This window comes from Arachis ipaensis, chromosome B09, assembly GCF_000816755.2.
Source record: "Arachis ipaensis cultivar K30076 chromosome B09, Araip1.1, whole genome shotgun sequence".
Taxonomy (NCBI): Eukaryota; Viridiplantae; Streptophyta; class Magnoliopsida; order Fabales; family Fabaceae; genus Arachis; species Arachis ipaensis.
The window spans coordinates 5,370,725-5,394,876 of NC_029793.2; the positions used below are offsets into that span (position 1 = coordinate 5,370,725).

The 24,152-nt window shown below is 34.2% G+C and overlaps 2 protein-coding genes across 9 annotated transcripts in view; both read left to right on the top strand.

Moving 5' to 3' along the window:
• Window positions 1-5,352, top strand: part of LOC107614780 (probable LRR receptor-like serine/threonine-protein kinase At1g05700) — an 8,165-nt gene extending 2,813 nt beyond the window's left edge. Inside the window, exons 3-17 of one of the 8 annotated variants that reach the window (XR_002354459.1) lie at window positions 138-626; window positions 723-861; window positions 975-1,046; window positions 1,169-1,240; window positions 1,315-1,395; window positions 1,627-1,799; window positions 1,934-2,172; window positions 2,280-2,400; window positions 2,646-2,714; window positions 2,807-2,996; window positions 3,119-3,447; window positions 4,189-4,237; window positions 4,362-4,421; window positions 4,539-4,644; window positions 4,834-5,352. Coding sequence is in view for 3 of the 8 variants with exons in the window: in XM_021112265.1 (XP_020967924.1) it covers window positions 138-626; window positions 723-861; window positions 975-1,046; window positions 1,169-1,240; window positions 1,315-1,395; window positions 1,627-1,799; window positions 1,934-2,172; window positions 2,280-2,400; window positions 2,646-2,714; window positions 2,807-2,996; window positions 3,119-3,536 (2,063 nt within the window). In the remaining 5 variants the exon portion in view is untranslated. Of the gene's footprint in view, window positions 1-137; window positions 627-722; window positions 862-974; window positions 1,047-1,168; window positions 1,241-1,314; window positions 1,396-1,626; window positions 1,800-1,933; window positions 2,173-2,279; window positions 2,401-2,645; window positions 2,715-2,806; window positions 2,997-3,118; window positions 3,990-4,188; window positions 4,238-4,361; window positions 4,422-4,538; window positions 4,645-4,833 lie in introns of those variants that run through there. The other 7 variants (XR_002354461.1, XR_002354460.1, XR_002354462.1 and 4 more) reach the window with 7 other exon arrangements.
• Window positions 20,629-24,152, top strand: part of LOC107614778 (probable LRR receptor-like serine/threonine-protein kinase At1g51860) — a 4,811-nt gene continuing 1,287 nt past the window's right edge. Inside the window, exons 1-10 of the mRNA XM_021111700.1 lie at window positions 20,629-20,713; window positions 20,806-21,346; window positions 21,662-22,161; window positions 22,265-22,403; window positions 22,530-22,601; window positions 22,737-22,808; window positions 22,878-22,958; window positions 23,198-23,370; window positions 23,499-23,737; window positions 23,822-23,839. Of these exons, the coding sequence (XP_020967359.1) occupies window positions 20,629-20,713; window positions 20,806-21,346; window positions 21,662-22,161; window positions 22,265-22,403; window positions 22,530-22,601; window positions 22,737-22,808; window positions 22,878-22,958; window positions 23,198-23,370; window positions 23,499-23,737; window positions 23,822-23,839 (1,920 nt within the window). The remainder of the gene's footprint in view (window positions 20,714-20,805; window positions 21,347-21,661; window positions 22,162-22,264; window positions 22,404-22,529; window positions 22,602-22,736; window positions 22,809-22,877; window positions 22,959-23,197; window positions 23,371-23,498; window positions 23,738-23,821; window positions 23,840-24,152) is intronic.

Genomic DNA, 24,152 nt, shown 5'->3' on the forward strand with positions numbered 1-24,152 from the left:
AAATAAAATTGAAAAAAAATACTTGAGTAACTATTGATTGTAAAAATAATTAATAATAATAATAAAAAAATTTAAACATGAATATTAAATTGTTGTTATTATTATATAAGTGATGGGAACAAATGTTATGTTGGTGGACAGGTATCAAGATGATCCTTATGACCGGATATGGGAGCCTTATTGGGACGACAAGTGGAGACTAATAAGCAGCAACCATAGCAATAATGCCCTTGATCAGGAAGCCTTTAATCCACCAGCAGTTGTGTTAGAGACTGCAGCCACATCAATAACTGCTACTGCCTCATTAGACTTCCATTGGGAGAATGATGACAATGAAACTCAGCACCAATACTATTTCTACCTGCACCTCATAGAGCTTCAGCAGTTGGGTCAAACAAGATCATTCAATATCAACATGGATGGTAAGACTTGGAATACAGCTGAATCACTCAAATACGGAAAAGTATACACCAAACATGTTAGAGGACTTTCCTCTGGATGCAAAAAGTGTCGCATTTCACTTATTCGGACAGAATCTTCTACCCTTCCACCCATTATCAGTGCTCTTGAGATTTATTTAGCAAAAGATTTTCCATCATCACAGTTAGAAACCCACAGAGATGACGGTATATTACTGCTGCTCTTTAATTTTGTCTAAACTTAATTAGCTTGCTTCTTGCATGTGTACTCTACAATATGATGAATATAAATATATACACCAGCGGAGGCAGTCACAAACATTAAGAACGCTTATAGGGTGGAGAGTAGAAACTGGCAAGGAGATCCATGTCTTCCCAATGCATACAAATGGCAAGGTGTAGACTGTAGCACTATTGATGGCTTTCTAAGAATCACATCCTTGTAAGCTTATCATTCATTAAATAACACCTAAATTAGAAAATTATTAACCGTTTAATTGCATAATTTCATTATTGAAATAATTATATTTTATGGAAATGGAATAATATATAAAGGAATTTGTCTTCAAGTGGACTCACCGGACATATACTGACTGATATCTCCAAGCTTACTATGTTAAAGTCCTTGTGAGTATCTTTCTTATCTCATTTGATCACGTCTAAACAATGGACTTATGGACCCAATGATTTGATCATCTTTTAATTTTCTCCTTTTGGATTGTAACTGTGCATTTGAAATCCCCTCTCAGAGATTTATCAGACAATGGTTTAAGTGGGAATATACCTAATTTTTTGGCGCAACTGCAATCACTAGAATACTTGTAAGTCCCCGTGATTTTTTATCGGTTATAAAATTTAATAAGGATCTATGTCATATTTGTCTTCTGCTTTGCAGAAACTTAGCACACAACAACCTTACAGGTTCAGTTTCAAATGAACTCCTTCAAAAACAAAGTGATGGTCGATTAACCTTGAGGTATATATTATCCTTGATACATACTTAAAACCAAGAATCAATAGTATATTATCTTGGTTCTGTATCATACTACTACTTAATATTAGAAAATGATGTCTTGAACTAGCTTTTTCTTTTGAGTCTTCTAATAATAATTATTTAATTACTCTCACATTTTCCAGATTACAAGTTGTAACCGAATACATAACTAACCTTGCTTTAACTTTGTTGTGCTCTCAATGCTTATTCTAGTGTGGCGCAAAATCCAAATCTTCTATGTGGAACAACTTCATGCACCCTGCAAACAAATGCTACAAGAAAGAAAAAGAATAATGCAGTTATTACAGTGGTAGCATCAATTGCAGGGATATTGCTGCTTCTAGGGATTGCAGCAGTTATAATCTTTCGCCGAAGAAAGACATATGGTAACTGCTGCTAACTGTCTTATACAATCTTATGAATATAAAGAATATTATATCTTATGAAACAGATTAAATAAGTTTGGTTGATTGCACGAGTTTTGATTCTGCGAATAACTTAAAATTTTCGTGAAAATCAGATGCTGCTAACAACGTTGTGCTTGGGAGGCGTCATAATCCAATTAAGGAGTCAGAATTGGAAACTAAGCAACGAGAGTATTCATTTAATGAGGTGGTTAAGATGACCAACAATTTTGATAGAATTCTTGGCAGAGGTGGATTCGGAACAGTTTACCATGGCTTTATTGAGGACATTGAAGTGGCTGTCAAGATGCTTTCGTTATCATCAGTGCAAGGATATCAACAATTTATTGCAGAGGCAAGTGCCCAAAATATTGAGATATAGAATAAAACAAGTGAAAGAAATCTCAATCAAAATTTGTTGCTATGTTTGACCAAAACAAAAAAATGGTTTTGGAATGACAGGTTAAGCTTAGAGTACATCATCGAAATCTGACTTCTCTTGTTGGTTATTGCAATGAAGAAACTAATATAGGACTCATCTATGAATACATGAAAAATGGAGATTTAGATAAAAATCTTTCAGGTACAATCATAATTATTTTTATTTTAATTGAATTATCTTCTCGAAGTCCCTGTAATTTTACTAAACCTATAATCTAAAATTATAATTGATCTTATATTTTTAAAAAGTTTTTAATTAAAAATATTCTATTATTTTAAAATACAATATAACTAAGTCTAAGAATATTATATTTCTTTCTATTCATGTTATTCAATTGGGGAATATTGTGAAATCTCTTACTTTTTTTTCTTTCCTTCTTTTAACAGGAAAAAACAATAGGGGAAGGTCTTTGAACTGGGAAGATAGACTTCGAATAGCAGTAGATGCAGCCCAAGGTAATCAAGAGAAAAAAGAAACAAACACATGCAAAATTCTTTATCAAATTTTAGTTCTTAACTATTCATCCATGATTGAAATTTAAATTCAGGATTGGAATATCTGCATAATGGTTGTAAGCCACCTATAATTCACAGAGATGTGAAATGTCCAAATATTCTATTAAATGAAAACTTCCATGCCAAACTCGCTGATTTTGGATTATCCAAATGTTTTGCGGCTGAGAGCGATACACATGTGTCAACCAATGTGGCCGGAACTCCAGGCTACCTAGATCCTGAGTATGTGTTTAATTTCAATGATATGATTAATTATCCATCACTTTAACTATTGATAAAAGAAATTTTGATAACAGATAACGAAAAATTAACTAACCAACTTATTATTTGATTTGTCGTATTAGGTACACAACATCAAATAGATTGACAGAAAAAAGTGATGTGTATAGTTTTGGAGTAGTTCTTTTAAGGATAATTACAGGTCAACCGGTGATAATAATAAAGGAAGACACAACTCATCATATAATTCAACGAGTTAATTCAATGATTGCTGAAGGGGATATAACAAAAGTTGTTGATTCAAGGTTACAAGGAGATTTTGACAATAACTCTGCATGGAAAGCGGTTGAAATAGCAATGGCCTCTGTATCTGCCACTTCAGTGCAAAGGCCATACATGAGAGATATAGTGACACAGTTGAAGGACTGTTTGGCTGCAGAGTTAGCCCGAAAACGTAATATTTGTGACCTTCAAAATGAAGATTTAGATGAACAGTTCAGTGTGAATTTAATTAGTACTGATATGACTCCATCAGCTAGATAGGGTCTAATAATTAATACTTGTACTAGAAATAAAATAGCTTGAAAATTGTGGTGCATTTTTAAGTTTATTTTGTTGTAATAATGTATTTTAATTTCTTAGCTATTTTGTCTTGTTGTGTCTGCATTTTAATTAAGTATATGTGATGGACACATGGAGTCCTTAGAAATTTCATTATGAAAAAGTCTAGGGGCCAACAGATTTTGTGTGTTTTAGCCATCAATTAGCCATCAATGATATTTTTAATGGTGTGAGATTACATCTAAGGGTGTAGAATCATTCAATTTCCTTTTGATGGTTAAGTGCTGGCCAGAATTTAACAAAAGTGCTGGCCCCTAGCACTCCTCTTTTATTATAACAAGAACTGTTACAGTCAGTTATTATCTTATATCTCTCAAGGTAGATTATTGTAACAATTTATCTAATAATTGAGTTGAAAGAAGAAAAATTATACCAGAACCTAATACTGCATGACTAAACGATATTTTTTCCATGTATTGCTCATCTGACTCTTTTCGTTTGCCAAAACTGAATGTTAGTATCCCAATATACTACTGTATATCTATCTACAATCTCTAATATACTCATATTCATAAGGTGTTATATAGTTTTTGAGTACAAAGAGAAATTAATTGTTGGATTTTATTAATTATAGGGAAGATTGAAGAGTCAACACTAAATCACTAATACATGGCTGAAGCAAGGTGAGAATTGGGTGCACTAAGTTTGCATTGTTCATGTCTTGCAAATTGCTGCTACCTCTTGCATTGTCTCTGTACATTTTTATTGACTGAATAATCCTAGCTTGTTATATCAATGAATCTCTAGAACCACCCACTATGTCAATTAAAGAATTTGCTTCTGCTGCAAAGAAAGCAAATAATCAAGGTTACATACTGTTTATAGCTTTTTGTGCTGATATTATGCTTTATTTAAAATTTCCATCATTGCTCGTACTTGTTCCTTGTCTCTGTCTAATTATAGTTATCTCTGTTTTAAATGTAGAGTCTAAGATTGCAAGAAGATGCATGTCGGTTCGTACATATGATAATGCAAGCATTCAATGATAAACTAATGGTTCTTGTGCTTACTGAAAGACATCAGATGTTTGGTAATTTTGGCAAAAATAAAATTCATCAAATATATGTATATAAACACAGAGGTAGCTCCATAGGTTAATGTTTTCATTTTTCGTAAAACAAATGTTCTATTTCCTATATTCTGCCAGAATTATGGTACTATCTCTTTATTATGCTTTTTTTCTAAACTTGACAATTAAAAACTTCGGTTTCCTGTACAGGTATTGAGCTTCCAAAAGACCCTGAAAGCAGTGTGATTTCTTGCCTGAAACTATTGAAACTGCTAGCCTATGTGGTGCGGACAAAACTGGTAGCTACTCAATGCTTGGTTGCACCTAGCTAAAATGTCTCAAACTAGAAAATCACCTGCGTTTAGTGTGTGGCTTTTAATCAAATGAAGGAAAACTTGAGTCCTCAAGAAGGAAGAGCTTTTCTTCTTTCCGTAAATCTGAACCATTCAACTGATTTTTGGATATATAAAGAGTAATGAGGTCTGCATGAATAAAAGGCAAAGATGAGGAGGAAAGAGTCTCTCCACATGAAGGACCCAAAAATTTGGCACAAAATTGAAAATTTCCCTTATATGGGTCATTGATGAGGTTGATAGCAGATGGAATTGATGTTCCAACATCTTGTATTTTGTTTTTATTTTTTCCTGAAGTTATTGCATGTTCTCCAAATGTATATTTTCTGCACCAAGATTTTCTTTTTTGCATAAGAAATTTCATGCAGATATATTTTTTTTTCAAGTGTCCGTCAGTGAAGGAGTGTATAGATAAATAGCTTAGAGTACGAGGTCGATGTAGTCTTAAGTCTTAACAGAATTCAGGTACTTTCTGTTAAAGGAAACTTTCTGTTATTTGTGTTTTCTGGTGTAACAAACTCTTAGCTATAGTAGTACGTGCTCTGCTATATATACACATAGCTGTACTTGTAAATACAATTACAATTAATAATCTCAGTTCATTTTCATTACTTTGTTACACTAGAACACTTCATCACCTTCATCTAGTTTCTCTTCTATTCAGTTTTACCGTAAACTCGGACTTTATTGATAAAATGAGGTGTTATTTTTTAACTTATTGAAAGTGGCATTATAGTTATTGTATGAATTTTTGTTGTGTTACAATCTTGGATTTCATCAAGATAACCTTATACTCCACCAGAGTAACTTGTATTTCCTGGTTCAACGACCATGGGCTTGATTTATGGCTGGAACTCACAAATGGAACATCAAAGTGAATTTATCCATATACATATGCTATGCCTGTTTTAATGGAAGCCGAAGAGAGAATCTCTTTTGCTTCGTGCAAGTATGTACAAGTCATTGAAATACTCACTGTGTAGCCTCTTTAGTGAAGAGGGTCAGTGAATAGAGTTATTTTCTATCTATCTTTCTTAAATTTGTCCCGCTATAAATTTCCACCTTGAATTTGATGTCTAATTTAAATTCAGTCCAAATTTTACATTATATTATTCTTGTTAGTTATTAGATTGCAACCTTTTTCTATACCCATTTTTCTTATGTTCAGATGATAACATGATTATATTTATATCTACTAATTTTTTTTACTCGGTGTAAATTTGTATTCTTTGCTTAAAGACTTGTTATTGTTTAAAATTTCTGCGAAGATGACTCTATGACTTGGACTTCTAAGATAGAAGGTTGCTAAACCCATAATATGGTTTATGAATACAAAAGTAGGATTTCAACGTAATTTAAGGGGTAACGTAGTCAACTTTCATTGGATGTAGTTTATGGCATAGTTAGAGTAAAGATATTTGTAATTTAACTTTTCTTTTTTAAACTGATGTTCACTTTATTCAATATTTACATTGTCTTCTTACATATTTTTTTTCAAATATACACCTAATTTTTTTGTACAATATTAAAAGATAATTTACTTCATTATTTCTTCTTTTACAATTTAATTTTAATGTAAAAAGAATACATAATTACATATAACATTCTTTCAGAATAAACAACTAAAAATTCACATCACCAAAACTGCAGTCTTAAAGGGGGAGAAGCATGTGGAATGGTTTCAGACTTTCAGCTATGAAATTAGTTTCAACATCTTATATAGGTCTAGACATCAAGTTTTGAACCCAGTCAACTGATTTCGCTTTGTTTTTTACTTTTTTTTTTCCCTTTACTTGTCTTCTTTCTATTATTTTCTTTTCTTTTTTACTTTATAGTCACAATAATAAAAGCTCACGAAAGCATATTCTAATTTTATTGACAATAAAAATATTTTTGAAATATTTTAAAATGTAAAAAAAATACTAAGTGCTTGTTTGGGCGTCATTATTTTGTTAAAAAAAAATCTTTTTTCAATGAAAAAATATCTTTTTTTATTTTTTAGCGTGTTTAGCAAATTTCTAGTAGTAAAAGTAAAAGCACTAGAAAAAAAAAGATCTTTTTTGAAAAGCTGTAATTTACATCTTTTTTTAAAAGATCTTTTTTCCTTAAAAAGGATGTTTTTTACTTAATAAATAAATAAAAAAATACTTTTATATTATTATACCCAAACATAATTGATAAATAAAAAGATCTTTTTGCATGAGATATCCAAACATAAAATTACTTTTACTTTTCCATAAGATCTTTTAAAAAAAGATAACTCGAAAAGATCTTTTCTTAGAAACTCACCTAAACAAGCTCTAAATCATGAAGAAAAAGTCATTTTGTTAAGAAAAACAATTGATGTGATAATGAAAATGTTTAGGTGACTTCTGTTAAGCAAATATGACACTGCTAAAACATTTGAAATATAAATAGCACAAAAATATAGAAATAACATTGATATTCTTTTTAAATATTTAAGAGAAAAATAATATTTTTATTTTTTCTTTTATTTTTACTCCTATATTTATCCATTTAATAAATTTATTAATGAAAAAATATATTAATTAATATTATAGACTAAATTGAATTTTAAGAATGGACCATTATTTTGGACCAAAAGAAATATTTCTAAAGAGTTGTGATTTTCCCCTACGTGCAATACAAGTATCAAAACCTATTGTCACAGTAAATTTTAATGTAGTAGGTTTAGAGTGTGTTTAAGGCCATAATACTATGTAGAACTGGAAGTGAGTCAAGCCAACTCATGAGCCAGTTCAAGTTTCACTCATTAATAGTTCGATAAGCTGAGTTTGTGAGCTGATGAGTCGAGTTTGAGCCTAGAATTGAGCTTATAAATTAAATGAGCCGACTTTGAGTTTGGATAAACTCAACTCATTAACTCGTGAACTTATTAAATTATTAGTACACATATCCTATATACATTCAGCTTATACTTTTAATATTATATATATACATATAAAATAGTAATATATAATTTTATATATATTAATGTTCTTATTTAAAATTTTATAATTATTTTTTATATAATTTTGATGTAGGACATAAATAAAAAATTCATAATTAATAGATACACAATATATAAAATTAATATTTTTTAATATATATAAGTTATAATTTATTGATATAGAATTATAAATTATATTTCTGTTATTTAAGTCAGCTCGTGAGCTCGAGTCGGCTCATGAGTTTTTGGTGAGCCTAACTTAAGTTTAAGAAAGCTCAATTGTTAATGTTGAACCGTGAGTCAAACTCAATTTTGATGAGTTTAACTTGAACTTGGTTTAGTTGGATTCAGTTTGACTCACTTTTAGCTCTACTAGTATGATCCCTTGGACTAAGTGTAATTCAATGCATCAGGAGAATCAAATCAATCACGTACCGCATGACAATCACAGCTATCAATTCACATGTACACTTTATTTGGATTAGAATAATTTGAAAAGAAAGAAAATATAGAAAAAAAATTGGATGAAAAAATTAATTTTTTATTGTTTAGATCACAAAAGAAATTGAAAAACTGTAGTATTATTGAGCAGGTAGACGAAGACTTGGCTAGAATAGTTATTGAGGACGGACACTAACTTTGTAGCTGAAAACTTAGACTTAGCTCTGTACTTTGTAACAAAAAAAACCAAATTTTGATATATATAGTCTTTGATTGATTTTTATTATGCTTCTGATGGTTTTCAGTGGCTAAGAGAATGGGGGTTGAATCTTAGCCCATTTTTTACTTAATAACACTTGCTGGTCTTTGAAATAACTTCTGGAGACTTTTTATTTTTGTCTCGTTCCTAGCCACGAGACTTTTCTTTTTGTCTCGTCACTTGGCACGAGATATTTTCGGTTTTATCTCCTGTGTAGCAGAAACAGAAATGGAGTAGAAGAGAGAGAAAATTACACCCAGATATATCCTGGTTCAGCTGCTAAGTGCAATGCAGCCTACATCCAGTCTCCATCACAACAATCATGGAATTTCACTATAATCATCTTTGATTACAAACACCAATTCTCCATAGGAACTACCCTTCCTATCTGGGACAAGTCTAGAATCTAAAACCCAAAAACTGAACTTGACTTGGTCACTGCCAAGCTTTCAACTGTAAAGTGATAACCCAAATTACAAGGGGATTCCCACAGAATCATGAAACACAACACATATGTACAAATGAACTCTAAGGACATCTATGGCTTTTTCTTTTAATTTTGCACTCTCTGCCTTTTTCCGCTCTATGGCTTTTTCATACAAACCTCACTATTTGCCTTTTTCCATGAGACTCAAGACATGACAAAATTAAACAGAAAAATACAAAATGAAACATTGAAGGAGAAGAACTTCTGTTAGCTCTGTTTGTTATGAGAACTCTGTGCCTTGCACTCTCACTACTTACTCCTTGCTTCAAGCCCTAGCTGTTCACCCTTACTTATAGGGAGAAGCCTCCACGGTTGAAAACAAACAAACCAAGCTAATCTTCTTCTACTTCAAGCAAACCGGTTCGGCCAGAGAGAGAGAGGAGAGGTAACCGAATGCAATAACCAACATGCAATTACCTCTGGTTCTTCCTTGGTCACCAACATCACCAATCCGAGCCATCCATCTTGCCTTGCACTCCAAGATGAACTTCTAGCCCTTGATGCATGCTTGATGATGACAACTTCATCTGCTCCAATCTCTGCCTCTTCCATCACGTAGCCACCCTAGCTACCTTCTGTGGTAGTTGAGCAGAATCAGAGACAAGCCATCCCTCCAAGGATCTTCTCCTTGCTGGCCGAGATCTTCTTCAACCATTTTTGGTATGGAGAAGCCAAGATCTCTTCACCAAATCTTACCATAAGTGATGAGAATCTTAGCCACAGCATACTTTTAGTTTTCTTTTTCTTGCCATCATTGTGATGGTCTTTAGCTTGCTCCTAGTTTCATCTTGATAGCTTGCAAAAGCTTCCATGGTTGCTGTGATGGAAGTGACCGAAAATGAGAAGAGAGATGAGAGAGAAGATAAAGTAGAAATAAAAGCATATAATGGATTTGAATAAATTAAAACAAGCTGAACTAATTCCTACTCCCCTTTTCTTTCTTGGTGGCGTGTAGCATTAATGATGCCATCATATCAAGTGTATAATCTCTCTCATGTTTCCAATACAAGTATTAACTCTTCTGGATAAATTTTGAATTCCATCACTTGAATAAAGAGAGATCCGTTGGAAGCATTTTACTTTCTTCTCAAGATTGGTTTCGGATCAAGTATTGGATCTCTAGTTTAATATGGGCTTAATGATGATGTTAATAGAAACTGGCCCAATTAAACAATTCAGCCAACATTCATTTCATATAAGGCTGAATTTAGATTTCATACTGGGCTTCGGATTTTCTTTTCTATTCGGCCCAAGAAACAAAATTTTATTTCAGCCATGGTCACATCAATTTAACACTAAGGCTGAAAGTTGGCCCAATATAAAACCTGCATTGTAAAATTATTTCAATCAACATATGAAAATTAAAATCAAAATAATAATCTTGCAATTAATCACATTAATAATGTTTGATCATCACTAAATTAGAAATATAGTTTTCCAAACTCATCAATCTCTCCCTTGATGACAAACATTATTAAAAAATTGAAATTGAAAAGAAATTAAAGATTAGAGTATAGAATACTCCCTTTGAATTTTTGAATTTCTCCCCCTTTCTAGTTATTACATGGCTCCCCCTTAATGTATGCTATTTTACCAAGGGAAGCTCTACCTGTAACTTTTGAAATCAAGCTTAAGGCAACTATGTTTTTCAACATGTAAAATTTGTAATGTTAAATGCTTGATTTATGAGCAGAATTGGAGTGATAATCAAAACTCATTTGTTATCAATAATTTGATTTTCTGCTCAATCACATACAAAATAATTTGATGCAAACAGACATTGATATTTCCAGAAGCTGCTTTTCAAGTTATTTTGAAAATATTTTCCAATTAATAAATCAGAGCAAATTAATCATAGCACAAAAAATTTTTCTAATCAAGCATGATCATTTCAAACCATAGCAACTATCAAACTTCATATATCACAACTTAAAGGAACTGCCAAAAATATTCCTTAATCCAAAACAGCAATATTTTACCAAGGAAACACAAACAGATCAAATGCATCACAAACACAGTAACTGCATTATAAACACAGCAAATATTTTTCCAAGGTAAATCAACTATATCACTAATCAGCAAATATTTTTCCAAAGTAAATCAACTAAATCACTAATCACCAGCAATCATATTTACCAAGATAGAACAAATGCATTATTAATCATCAATCATATCATCACAATAAGATATTGAAACAAGAAACATGGGAGATCATGAATTCTCAAAAGAATTTCATCCTTGTTTTGTTAATTTCAATTTTCCAGCACCATTTCTCCCCTTTTGGCATCAAGGGGTACCTGCAAAAGATGACATAGAAAAGCAGAATATCCAAAATATACCCAAAATGTCAAGAGTATTTCATCAGAGTATCTAAAGTACCAAAATAAACTACTACAGTCAGATTGAGCCTAAACATGCCAAATACCATCGGAAGGAAAAGAAACAGGGATTAATCATCAGATAAGTGGAATTCATATTCATCAGCCTCCTCTTCACTAGCAGCACCCAACTCCTCCTCAAGGCTTTCCAACATCAGACTCACCCTATCCTTGCATCTCATCCAAGCCCTCTCATTTTCATAGGCTAGCTTGCGGGCCGCCTTATGAGATTGTACCATTAGCTCCGACATGTTTGAGAATTCAGTGAGGATTTCTTTGATTGATTTTGTTGCCTTGGAGGACTCAGGCCGACTCTCAAAGTCAGTATCAGGGGCTCCTGATTTCTTCCCCTTGGTTCCCTTTACTGTTCCTCCTCCTTTGATCATAGATACCTTATTTTCTACAGCTTCATTTAGGAGATCAATTTTAAAATATTCAAAGATACTTGTCAAAAATATTCCATAAGGCAGATTCGCCTTCTTGGTGCTCTTAACTGATTCCCACATGTGTCTGATCATAATGTAACCAAATGATATAGGAGTAGATGTAATAAGAGCAAAAAGTATGAGAGAGTCAGAAAAGGTTACTCTATTATGGGAACCACTTTGAGGGGTTAGGATGTGAGTGATGATCCTGTGAAACAGAGAGTTGGTAGGACCGAGAGTTTTGTGAGTCGGAATTGTGCCCTCCAAGCCAGAAAGGTTTTCACAAATATGTTGCAGGACAATTTTGTAGGTGACGCCAACCTGGGAGTCCCACTTCTCAGCCATATACGCTCTCGGCCCCTCATCTTTATAGCCTAGAGCCGTTCCAATAGTCTCAGTGTTCAGAGTTATGTAAGCCCTCTTGACATAGGAGTAGAGGGTGCCATCAATCAGCTGCATGTTGGCATAGAACTCACGTACCAAACCGGGGTAGACCGGCTTCTGAATATTAAGTAATGGTGTCCATTAAAGAAGTTCAAACAGAGGAGCAACGTTGATACCTTTGTTAGAGAGAGAGTCGAGATTGACTAGATAGGTGGCATAAAGGTGGCGTTTTTCCAAAACCTCTTTGTGAAACTCATAGGAGGCGCATGAATTGAACCTGGCAGGATCATAGTGTGAGTGTGATTTGCCAAACTTGGTTTTGAAATCCAATGACTCCAAGTTTGCTGGTTTCGTGGTGTTGTGCAGCGCAAACCCTTTTGTCTTCTGGGTACTCCTTCCGGGTGTGGCCTTCTTTGGTGGTGAGTGTGGCGGTGATGGAATAGGAGAAATGTGTGATTCTACTTCTTCTTCAATGCTTGGTTCCTTGTTCTTCCCACTTTTTCTTCTTCCTGAGCTTTTCTGGGCTATGACTTTCCTTCTCATGGTGTCTGTGTGTTTGGAGGGTGGTGAGGGAGAAGATGAAGATGTAGAATGGATATGGATGTGGGTGTGAGTTTGAGGCATGGAAGGTTTTTGAGAGAGGAGAATTCGTTCACTTTTCCTTGGTGCAAGCTTCTTTTTCATGATAAAAGGAAATGGAGAAGTGGAAGAGGGAGAGATGAAGAGAGCCGAATTGAGTGAGAGAAGAGGGAGGTTAGGGATGCATTAAATGTTGAGTGGAGAGAGAATTGGAGGGTGTTTAATGACCATTAATGGGCAGTTATTAAATAGGGAAACTTCCTTTTATTTGAAATTAAAAACTGAAAAGTGGTTTCCTAGAATCAAGGGATTAGATGAAAGAGAAAGATTTGATTTGACAATAACCACTTCCAACAAGATTTAATGAGACAACAAAAAGAGATTGTGATTTACTCAAAGAGAAACTAACAAAACGGTCAGAGTGGGGTCAAAAAAGTTTGGTGGGGCCCAAAAAAATTTATTTCTGTGCAGTCTCCCCCTTGATCATAGCCCTTTCAACATATCCTGATTTTTATCTCCTGCTTTCCTACGAGACAAAACTGAACAGAATCAAAAATTTCACAAGTCGTCAATAGAGCTTAAATCTATCATTCCCAAACTTTCTCTCAAAGTGCAGAATCTGTCTTCACAGAGGGGTTTTATAAAAATGTCAGCAAGTTGGTCTTCAGATTTTACAAATTGAATATCAATAGTACCCTTTTGCACATGTTCCCTAATGAAATGATATTTAATTTCAATGTGCTTGGTTCTTGAGTGCAGAACAAGATTTTTTGAAATGTTTATAGCACTCATATTATCACAAAATAAGGGTATACTATTGATCTTTAATTTGTAATCTTCCAACTGCGGTTTTAACCAAATTAATTGTGAACAACATGCAGATGCAGAAATATATTCAGCTTCAGCTGTGGATAGAGCCACTGTGGCTTGCTTTTTGCTTGACCACATGTTAAGTGAGCTTCCAAGGAAGCAACACATGCGAGATGTACTCCGTCTATCCACCCTATCTCCCGCATAATCTGCATCACAAAACCCCACTGCACAAAAATCATCAGATTTAGGATAACATAAGCCATAGTCACTAGTTCCCTTAATGTATCTAATGATGCGTTTAACAGCCGAAAGATGGGATTCTTTTGGGTGAGATTGAAATCTAGAACATACACCCACGCTTTGAATAATATCCGGTCTAGAGGAAGTGAGATACATGAGTGAACCAATCATTCCTCTATACCTTGTTTCATCCACATCTTTTCCATTTTCATCCTTTTCAAGTTTAGTATTTAGATGCATTGGTGTTCCCATTGGTTTGGAATTTTCTAAGCCAAATTTCTTTATTAACTCTTTAGCATACTTTCCTTGGTGAATAAAAGTACTACTAGGAGTTTGTTTAATTTGGAGGCCAAGAAAGAAAGTTAGCTCTCCCATTAAACTCATTTCAAACTCATTAGTCATGAGTTTTCCAAACTCTTCACACAAGGACTCATTGGCTTATCCAAACACAATATCATCCACATAAACTTGAATTAGGAGTATATCATCATTAGATGCTTTAATAAATAAAGTAGTGTCGGTGACACCCCTTTGAAATTGATTTTCCAACAAGAAGGTACTAAGCCTTTCATACCAAGCTCTTGGAGCTTGTCTAAGGCCATAAAGAGCCTTTGAAAGTTTAAAAACATGGTTTGGAAATTCTTTATGTTCAAAACGGGGGGGTTGAGCCACATACACTTCTCTATCAATAAAGCCATTAAGGAAAGCACATTTGACATCCATTTGAAACATTTTGAAACCCTTATGGGCAACATAGGCAAGAAGCAACCTAATTGCTTCCATTCTAGCTACCGGAGCAAAAGACTCATCAAAATCTATACCCTCTTATTGATCGTAACTTTGGGCCACTAATCTAGCCATGTTACAAACAACCTTTCCATCCTCACCAAGTTTATTTTTAAAAACCCATTTAGTACCGGTTACCTTCTTACCATTGGGATTAGGTACTAATGTCCAAACCTTATTCTTGTCAAATTGAGCTAGCTCTTCTTGCATGGTATTGACCCATGATGGATCTTCAAGAGCTTGCTTTACATTGTTGGGCTCCATTTGTGACAAGAGTGCAAAATTGTTAGGTTCGGTTTGCCTTTTGGTTGAGGATCTAGTTGTTACTCCTTGTGAAGGATCACCAATAATGAAGTCATGAGGATAACCCCTCATAGACTTCCATTCTCTAGGCTTCCGGAGTAATGTTGAGCTTTGATGAGCTTCAATGGATCTTGCTGTTTCAGATTCTCTTGCTGGCTCAGGAGACAAAATGGAAATATCTCCTTCATTCTGACGAGACAAAACTGGACTGGCAGATTCTTCATTTTGAGCAGACTTAGGATTTTCTTCACTGGTTTCCTTGTTCACAACATCTTCACAATCTGTATCATCATCTATCACAACACTGGAAATTGAGTTAGAATCACAAAAAGTTACGTGTATGGATTCCTCTATAGTTCTATGCTCTTTGAGGTAAATTCTATAAGCCTTGCTAGTAGTGGAGTATCCAACAAATATTCCCTCATAAGATTTTGGATCAAATTTATCAAGGTTTTCTTTGTTGTTAAGTACAAAATATTTGCATCCAAAAACATGAAAATACTTAAGATTTGGAGGGGTTCCTTTCCATAGCTCATAGGGAGTTTTCTTTAACCCTTTTCTAATAATGGTCCTATTCAAAATGTAACATGCTGTATTCACAACTTCAGCCCATAGAAATTTTGAAACCTCATTCTCACATAACATAGTCCTAGTCATCTCTTGAAGGCTTCTATTTCTTTTTTCAACAACTCCATTTTGTTGAGGTGTTCTAGGACATAAAAAATTATGAGCAATTCCAAAGTCATCACAGAATTTTTCAAAGTTTTGGTTTTTAAATTCCTTTCCGTGATCACTTCTCAAATGGGCAACTTTTAAATCCTTTTCATTTTGAATTCTTTTGCAAAGGGTTGAGAATGCGTGAAAAGCATCACTTTTATGAGCAAGAAAAAGAACCCAACCAAATCTAGAGTAATCATCCACTACTACCAAACCATAGTATTTACCTCCTAGACTTTGAGTTCTTGTTGGACCAAAAAGATCAATGTGTAACATCTCCAATGGCCTTTTGGTTGAAATTTCATCTTTTGGTTTAAAAGAGAATTTTACTTGTTTGCCCAATTGGCAAGCATCACAAGTAATATCCTTATCAAATTTAATATTTGGAATTCCTCTAACCAGATTTTTCTTAACTAGCTTAGAAATTTGGTACATGCTAGCATGACCCAATTTCTTATGCCATAGCCATTTTTCAGTTTCAAGAGAAGCAAAACAAGTTACTTTTTGATCTTTCAAGTCTTCAAGAGTCAATCCATACACATTATTGCACCTTTTAGCTTCAAATAAAATATTCTCAGATTTTTCACATACAACTAAACACACAAACTTTCTAAAAATAACTTCAAAGCCTAAATCACACAATTGACTAACACTAAGTAAATTATGTTTCAAGCCATCAACAAGGAGAACATCATTTATACAAGAGGAGAAAATTTTACCAACTTTTCCAATGGCCACTATTTTCCCTTTACCATCATCACCGAAAGTGACAAACCCTCCATCATACTCATCAAGCTTTATGAAGAAGGTTGCCTTTCCGGTCATATGCCTAGAGTATCCGCTGTCCATGTACCACATGTTTTCCCTCTTTTTGGATGCTAGGCATACCTACAAATAAGCTCAAGTGACCTTAGGTATCCAAATCTTCTTGGATCCTTTCACGTTAAACCATCTTCTATGTCCCAAACCATTGTAGTCAAAAACAAATTTGTAAACTTTATCACCAATCAATCTTTCACCAAAAAAACATTGAATGGGAAAGTGCCCATTTCGGTTGCATAGTCTACAGAATCTTGGAGTTGCTGTTTTGTTAAAGTAGGTTGGGTTTTGAAACCTTGTATCATTAGAAGATGAGGCCAAGTTTTCAAAAGAAGGTTTCTCAACAGATTTGAAATTTTTGTGAAACCCGAAAATAACTTTATCAAAAAGAGGTTTTTGACTTGCCAATATTTGATTTAAATTTTCATAACTTTGAGTGAACTTGGCTAAGTCATTTTCAAGATTTTTGACCTTTTTAAGCAATTCTTCATTTTCTTTAAAACAGTTTACATATGCAATAACAGAATGATCACTTTCACAGCTTCTAAGTTGGGCTTTTAACTGCTTATTTTCTTCAACAAGTTCACAAACAGTTTCGGCCTCCCTTAGCTTTTCTTTGAGAAAACCATTTTCAACTTTAAGGATAGTGATTTGTTGTTCAAGATCTTGATTATCAAGCAAAAAACATCTTATTTTTTCAGAAAGGTGGTCTATCATAAGATGAAGATCTTTAGTGTTAGGGTTGTGAAAGACTACCTGATCAATATGATCTGCCATGAGGCATGGTTGTGACTTGGTCTCGGATTCTTCATCATCGTCTGAGTCATTTTCTAAGTCCTCCCATGAAGCCATCAGACCCTTTTTCTTCCCTTTCTTTGGCTTTTCTTCCTTCTTCAACTTAGGGCAGTCAATCTTGAAATGCCATGTCTCCTTGCAGTTGTAACATGTCACCTTGCTGAGATCTTTCCTTTGTTTCCTAGAGCTGCTTCCCTTGCTTCTCTCCTTAAACTTCACCATTTTCTTGAATTTTTTGGCAAACAACACAAATTCATTTTCAGAGGAATTATCACTGGATTCATCATCCAGGGGGTTAGTCACAGATGTAAAAGCAATTCCTTTCTTTTTCGAATCCTTTTTCAAGTAAGTGTTTTCAAAAGCAAGTAAGTTTCCTCTCAAGTCATCATATGTCATGGAATCTAGACCACTACTCTTAGATATGATTAATGCCTTAGTTTCCCACTCTTTAGTGAGACATCTCAACACTCTTCTCACAAGCACAGATTCAGGATACTTAATCCCCATAGCATCCAAGCCAACAATGATGGCGTTGAATCTTTCGAACAGCTCATCAATAGATTCTCCTTCCTTCATTGCAAACATTTCATACTCTCTGTTTAACATATCTATCCTGGTCTTCTTTACTATGGTGGTTCCTTCATGGGTGACTTGAAGTTTGTCCCATATTTCCTTTGCTGTTGTGCATCGTGATACCCGTCGGTATTCCTCGAAGCTGATGGCACAGTTGAGCAAGTTGATAGCCTTGGCATTGAGTTCCACCTTCTTTCTGTCTTCCTTTGTCCAGCTTGCTTCAGGTTTAAGAGAGACTACTCCTTCGGCGCTTGTGACAGTTGGATATTGAGGACCCTCCAGTATGATTTTTCACAATCTGTAATCCACTGCTTGCACAAAGATCTTCATTCTCTCCTTCCAATAGGTATAATTTTTCCTATTGAAAAGAGGAGGTCTGTTGCTTGACTGTCCTTCTGTTAAGTTCTAGGACACTAGGTTTGAGCCACTGTTCTCTGCCATCTGGATCTTTTCTCCAAGCTGCAAAGCTTGATCTCTTTGAGACCAAGCTCTGATACCAATTGATAGTTTTCAGTGGCTAAGAGAAAGGGGGGTTGAATCTTAGCCCCTTTTTTCACTTAATAACACTTGCTGATTTTTGAAACAACTTCTGGAGACTTTTTTATTTTTGTCTCGTCCCTAGCCACGAGACTTTTCTTTTTGTCTCGTCACTTGGCACGAGATATTTTCGGTTTTATCTCCTGTGCAGCAGAAATAGAAATGGAGTAGAAGAGAGAGAAAATTACACCCAGATATATCCTGGTTCAGCTGCTAAGTGCAATGAAGCCTACATCCAGTCTCCATCACAACAATGATGGAATTTCACTATAATCATCTTTGATTACAAACACCAATTCTCCCTAGGAACTACCCTTCCTATCTGGGACAAGTCCAGAATCTAAAACCCAAAAACTGAACTTGACTTGGTCACTGCCAAGCTTTCAACTGTAAAGTGCTAACCCAACTTACAAGGGGATTCCCACAGAATCATGAAATACAACACAGATGTACAAAGAAACTCTAAGGACATCTATGGCTTTTTCTTTTAATTTTGCACTCTCTGCCTTTTTCCGCTCTATTTTTTTTCATACAAACCTCACTGTTTGCCTTTTTCCATGAGACTCAAGACATGACAAAATTAAACAGAAAAATACAAAATGAAACATTGAAGGAGAAGAACTTCTGTTAGCTCTATTTGTTATGAGAACTCTGTGCCTTGCACTCTCACTACTTATTCCTTGCTTCAAACCCTGGCTGTTCACCCTTACTTATAGGGAGAAGCCTCCACGGTTGAAAACAAACAAACCAAGCTAATCTTCTTCTACTTCAAGCAAACCGGTTCGGCCAGAGAGAGATGAGAGGTAACCGAATGCAATAACCAACATGCAATTACCTCTGGTTCTTCCTTGGTCACCAACATCACCAATCCGAGCCATCCATCTTGCCTTGCACTCCAAGATGAACTTCTAGCCCTTGATGCATGCTTGATGATGACAACTTCATCTGCTCCAATCTCTGCCTCTTCCATCACGTAGCCACCCTAGCTACCTTCTGTGGTAGTTGAGCAGAATCAGAGACAAGCCATCCCTCCAAGGATCTTCTCCTTGCTGGCCGAGATCTTCTTCAACCATTTTTGGTATGGAGAAGCCAAAATCTCTTCACCAAATCTTACCATAAGTGATGAGAATCTTAGCCACAGCATACTTTTAGTTTTCTTTTTCTTGTCATCATTGTGATGGTTTTTAGCTTGCTCCTAGCTTCATCTTGATAGCTTGCAAAAGCTTCCATGGTTGCTGTGATGGAAGTGACCGAAAATGAGAAGAGAGATGAGAGAGAAGATAAAGTAGAAATAAAAGCATGTAATGGATTTGAATAAATTAAAACAAACTGAACTAATTCCTACTCTCCTTTTCTTTCTTGGTGGCGTGTAGCATTAATGATGTCATCATATCAATTGTATAATCTCTCTCATGTTTCCAATACAAGTATTAACTCTTCTTGATAAATTTTGAATTCTATCACTTGAATAAAGAGAGATCCGTTGGAAGCATTTTGCTTTCTTCTCAAGATTGGTTTCGGATCAAGCATTGGATCTTTAGTTTAATATGGGCTTAATGATGATGTTAATAGAAACTGGCCCAATTAAACAATTCAACCAACATTCATTTCATATAAGGCTGAATTTAGATTTCATACTGGGCTTCGAATTTTCTTTTCTATTCGACCCAAAAAATAAAATTTTATTTTTGCCATGGTCACATCAATTTAACACTAAGGCTGAAAATTGGCCCATTATAAAACCTGCATTGCAAAATTATTTCAATCAACATATAAAAATTAAAATCAAAATAATAATTTTACAATTAATCACATTAATAATGTTTGATCATCACTAAATTAGAAATAGAGTTTTCCAAACTGATCCGCTTCAATGATTTCTGGCATGATGGGACTATCAATTACAGTATATATTAAAGCAATAATAAACTATTCCTACAAAATAAGTAAATAAATCCTAGGAATGAATAATAGAAGTTGACTTAGGTCAACAAAAAAGTATAAGGTCAACAAAATAGAAGCTGACTTAGGAAATTTCTTTCTTTCTCCTTACAGGTCAACTTTATAATATCACATAATTTGTATATTAAACATCTTGAACTTTTGTTAAATAGCAGCACTGAACCACTCGTAATCTTTGTCACCCCAAACAAATCAGGATATGCAATGGCGAAGATTATCACAAATTCCCTTTTTCTACTGCTTGGAGCTCTTTCTTTCGTAGCAACGATCCAAGGCCAGGATCAATCAGGTTTGGTTACTTATTAAAATTTCAAGAATCACTATTTTAAGCTTCATAATTTCTTTAATGTAATAAGTTCAATTAATGGTTTCTATCACCAGGATTTATTAGCATAGACTGTGGATTACCTGAAAATTCTAACTACACAGAGAAGAATACAGGAATCAATTACATTTCAGATGCTAATTTCATTGATTCTGGAGTAAGTAAAACTGTGTCGCCCCAAGATAAGACTACTCATCAACAATACTTTACTTATCTTCGGAGCTTTCCTTATGGAACAAGAAACTGTTACAGAATAAATGTAACAAGTGCTACTAGATATTTAATCAGAGCTAGTTTCCTGTACGGAAACTACGATGGTCTTAATAAGCTTCCACAATTTGATCTTTATCTTGGAGTTCATTTATGGGACAATGTGAAATTCACAAATTCATCAGCCAGCATAAACTATGAAATCATTCACACTCTATCGCTGGATTATGTCCATATCTGTTTGGTTGACACAAACAGTGGGACGCCATTCATTTCAGTCATAGAAATGAGGATTTTGAACAATGCTACTTATATCACTGAAGATCCAACTACGTCATTGGCACGATTCCGAAGGTTGGATTTTGGTATCACCAACTTAACATACAGGCAAGTCCTTTTTTTTTTAACAAAAAATTAATTGATTCATATTTCGACAGTTAATAGTTATAGAAACTTATTAGTTGTTACGTGGGTTGAATTCATCCTATCCTAACAAACTATAAAATACAAAGGAAATAAAGAAAAAACCGTAAAGATGAGTCTTTAGTTTATAATATATGTACCCATCTCATTATTATTTGAATAAAAAAATATAGAGAATTAATGGTTAGTTAGTAAACTTTAGGATTTAGTAGCCAATCAGTTATAACTTTTAAAATTTATTATCGTTGTTGTTGCTGTTGAAGTTATGTTGGTATACAGGTATAAAGATGATATATATGACCGAATATGGGAGCCTTATTGGGACGACAAGTGGACACAATTAAGCAGCAGTCTTAGCAATGATGAGTTTGATCAGAATCACTTTAAACCACCAGCAGTTGTGTTGAAGACTGCAGCTACACCAAAAAATGCTACTGCCTCATTAGACTTCCATTGGGAGGATGATTTTGCAGATAACAATAATGGAGCTCAGCACCAATACTATTTCTACTTACACTTCACTGAGCTTCAGCAGCTGGGTGCAAATCAAACAAGATCATTCAATGTCACCATAAATGGCTTGCCTTATTGGGAAAATGTGGGACTCACATATGCTTCTGAACTCACCAGATATACTAGAGGCCCTTCGTATGAAGGCAAAAGGCATCACATTTCACTTTTCCGGACAGAATCTTCCTCCCTTCCACCCATCATCAATGCTCTTGAGATTTATCTAGTGAAGGATTTCTCATCACAGTTAGAAACCCAAAAAGATGAAGGTATATATGCTGCTGATATTTGTCTAAACTTAGATTGTTCTTTCCATTCTTGTAAGCATATTATTTAGCTTTGTTTGTCTTAATCTTGATTATGATGCACCAGTGGATGCAGTCACAAATATCAAGAGGACTTATAAGGTGGACAGTAGAAACTGGCAAGGAGATCCATGTGCCCCCACTACATACAAGTGGGATGGTGTAGAGTGTAGCTCTTTTAATGGCTTTCAAAGAATCACATCCTTGTAAGCTTACAATTCATTAAATAATAATACATAAATTAGAAAACATTTAACCGTTTAATTATAAAAACCAAGCATAAATTTATTATTGAAATAATAATTAATATTTTTGGAAATGGAATATTAAAGGAATTTGTCTTCAAGTGGACTAACCGGACATATACCTGCTGATATTTCCAAGCTTACCATGTTAAAGTCTTTGTGAGTATCTATCTCATCTCATCTCATTTGGTTCATATATACATAATGCAATTCAATAATTTGATTACATTTGTGTTATTTTTTTCCCCCTCTCTCTTTTTGAATTGTAACTGTGCATTTGAATTGCCATTTCAGAGATTTATCAAACAATGACTTAAGTGGGAGTATTCCATCTTTTTTGGCACAACTGCAATCACTGGGATACTTGTAAGTCCACATGATTTTATTGGTTATAAAATTTGACAAGGATGTTATATTTGTCTTCTGCTTTTGCAGAAACTTGACGAACAACAACCTAACAGGTTCAGTTTCAAATGAACTCCTTCAAAAACAAAGTGATGGTCTATTATCCTTGAGGTATATTATCCTTGATATAAATACTTAAAACAAAGAATCAATAATATATACTTGACATTGAAGATGCTTTGCTTATATATATCATACTACTACTAATTATTAAATAATGATGCCTTGAACTAGCTTTCTCTTTTATTTAGTTCCTCCAATAATAATTACTCGCACAATTTCCTAAGAAGTTATGAGTAACCAAACATAACCTTGCTCTGACTTTGTTGTCCTAACAATGCTTATTCTAGTGTGGGGAAAAATCCAAATCTATGTGCATCAACTTCATGCAACCCGCAAACAAATGATACAAGAAAGAAAGAGAATAATGTAGTTATTGCAGTGGTAACATCAATTGCAGGGATATTGGTGGTTCTAGTGATTACAGCAGCAGTTATAATCTTTCGCCAAAGCAAGCGATATGGTAACTGCTCCTAACTGTCATATATATGCAATCTTTTATGAAACAAATGAGTGAAGTTTGGTTGAGTGGGTTTTGATTTCCATAACTCGAAATATCTGCGAATAACTGAAATTTTTCATCACAATCAGCTGCTGCTACAAACATTATTCTTGGGAAGCGGCGTAATTCCATAAAGGGGTCAGAATTGGAATCCAGGCAACGACAATATTCATTTAGTGAGGTTATTAAAATGACGAACAACTTTGATAGGATTCTTGGCAGAGGTGGGTTCGGAACAGTTTACCACGGCTTTATTGAGGACATTCAAGTGGCTGTCAAGATGCTTTCCCTATCTTCAGTTCATGGATATCAACAATTTGTTGCAGAGGCAAGTGCTCAAAATATCCATAAGTGAAAGAAACCTCAATCTAAATTATATTGTTGCTGTATTTGAATGGCTTTTGAATGGCAGGTTAAGCTTCTAATGAGAGTACATCACCGAAATTTGACTTCTCTTATTGGTTACTGCAATGAAGACACTAATATAGGACTCATCTATGAATATATGTCAAATGGAAACTTAGATGAACATCTTTCAGGTATAATAATCACATACAATTATTTCTAATTTAGTATGGTTGGAGGGAGTTACTCATATGAAGATACTTCAAATATTTTTTTAAAGATATTTTGTAGTAATTAAAATTTAACAATCGATTATATAGTATTATTTTTGTCAAAATTAAATTGGATAAATCGGTTTGATTAAAAAAATCAATAAACTAAATTTTGAATTGGTTTAA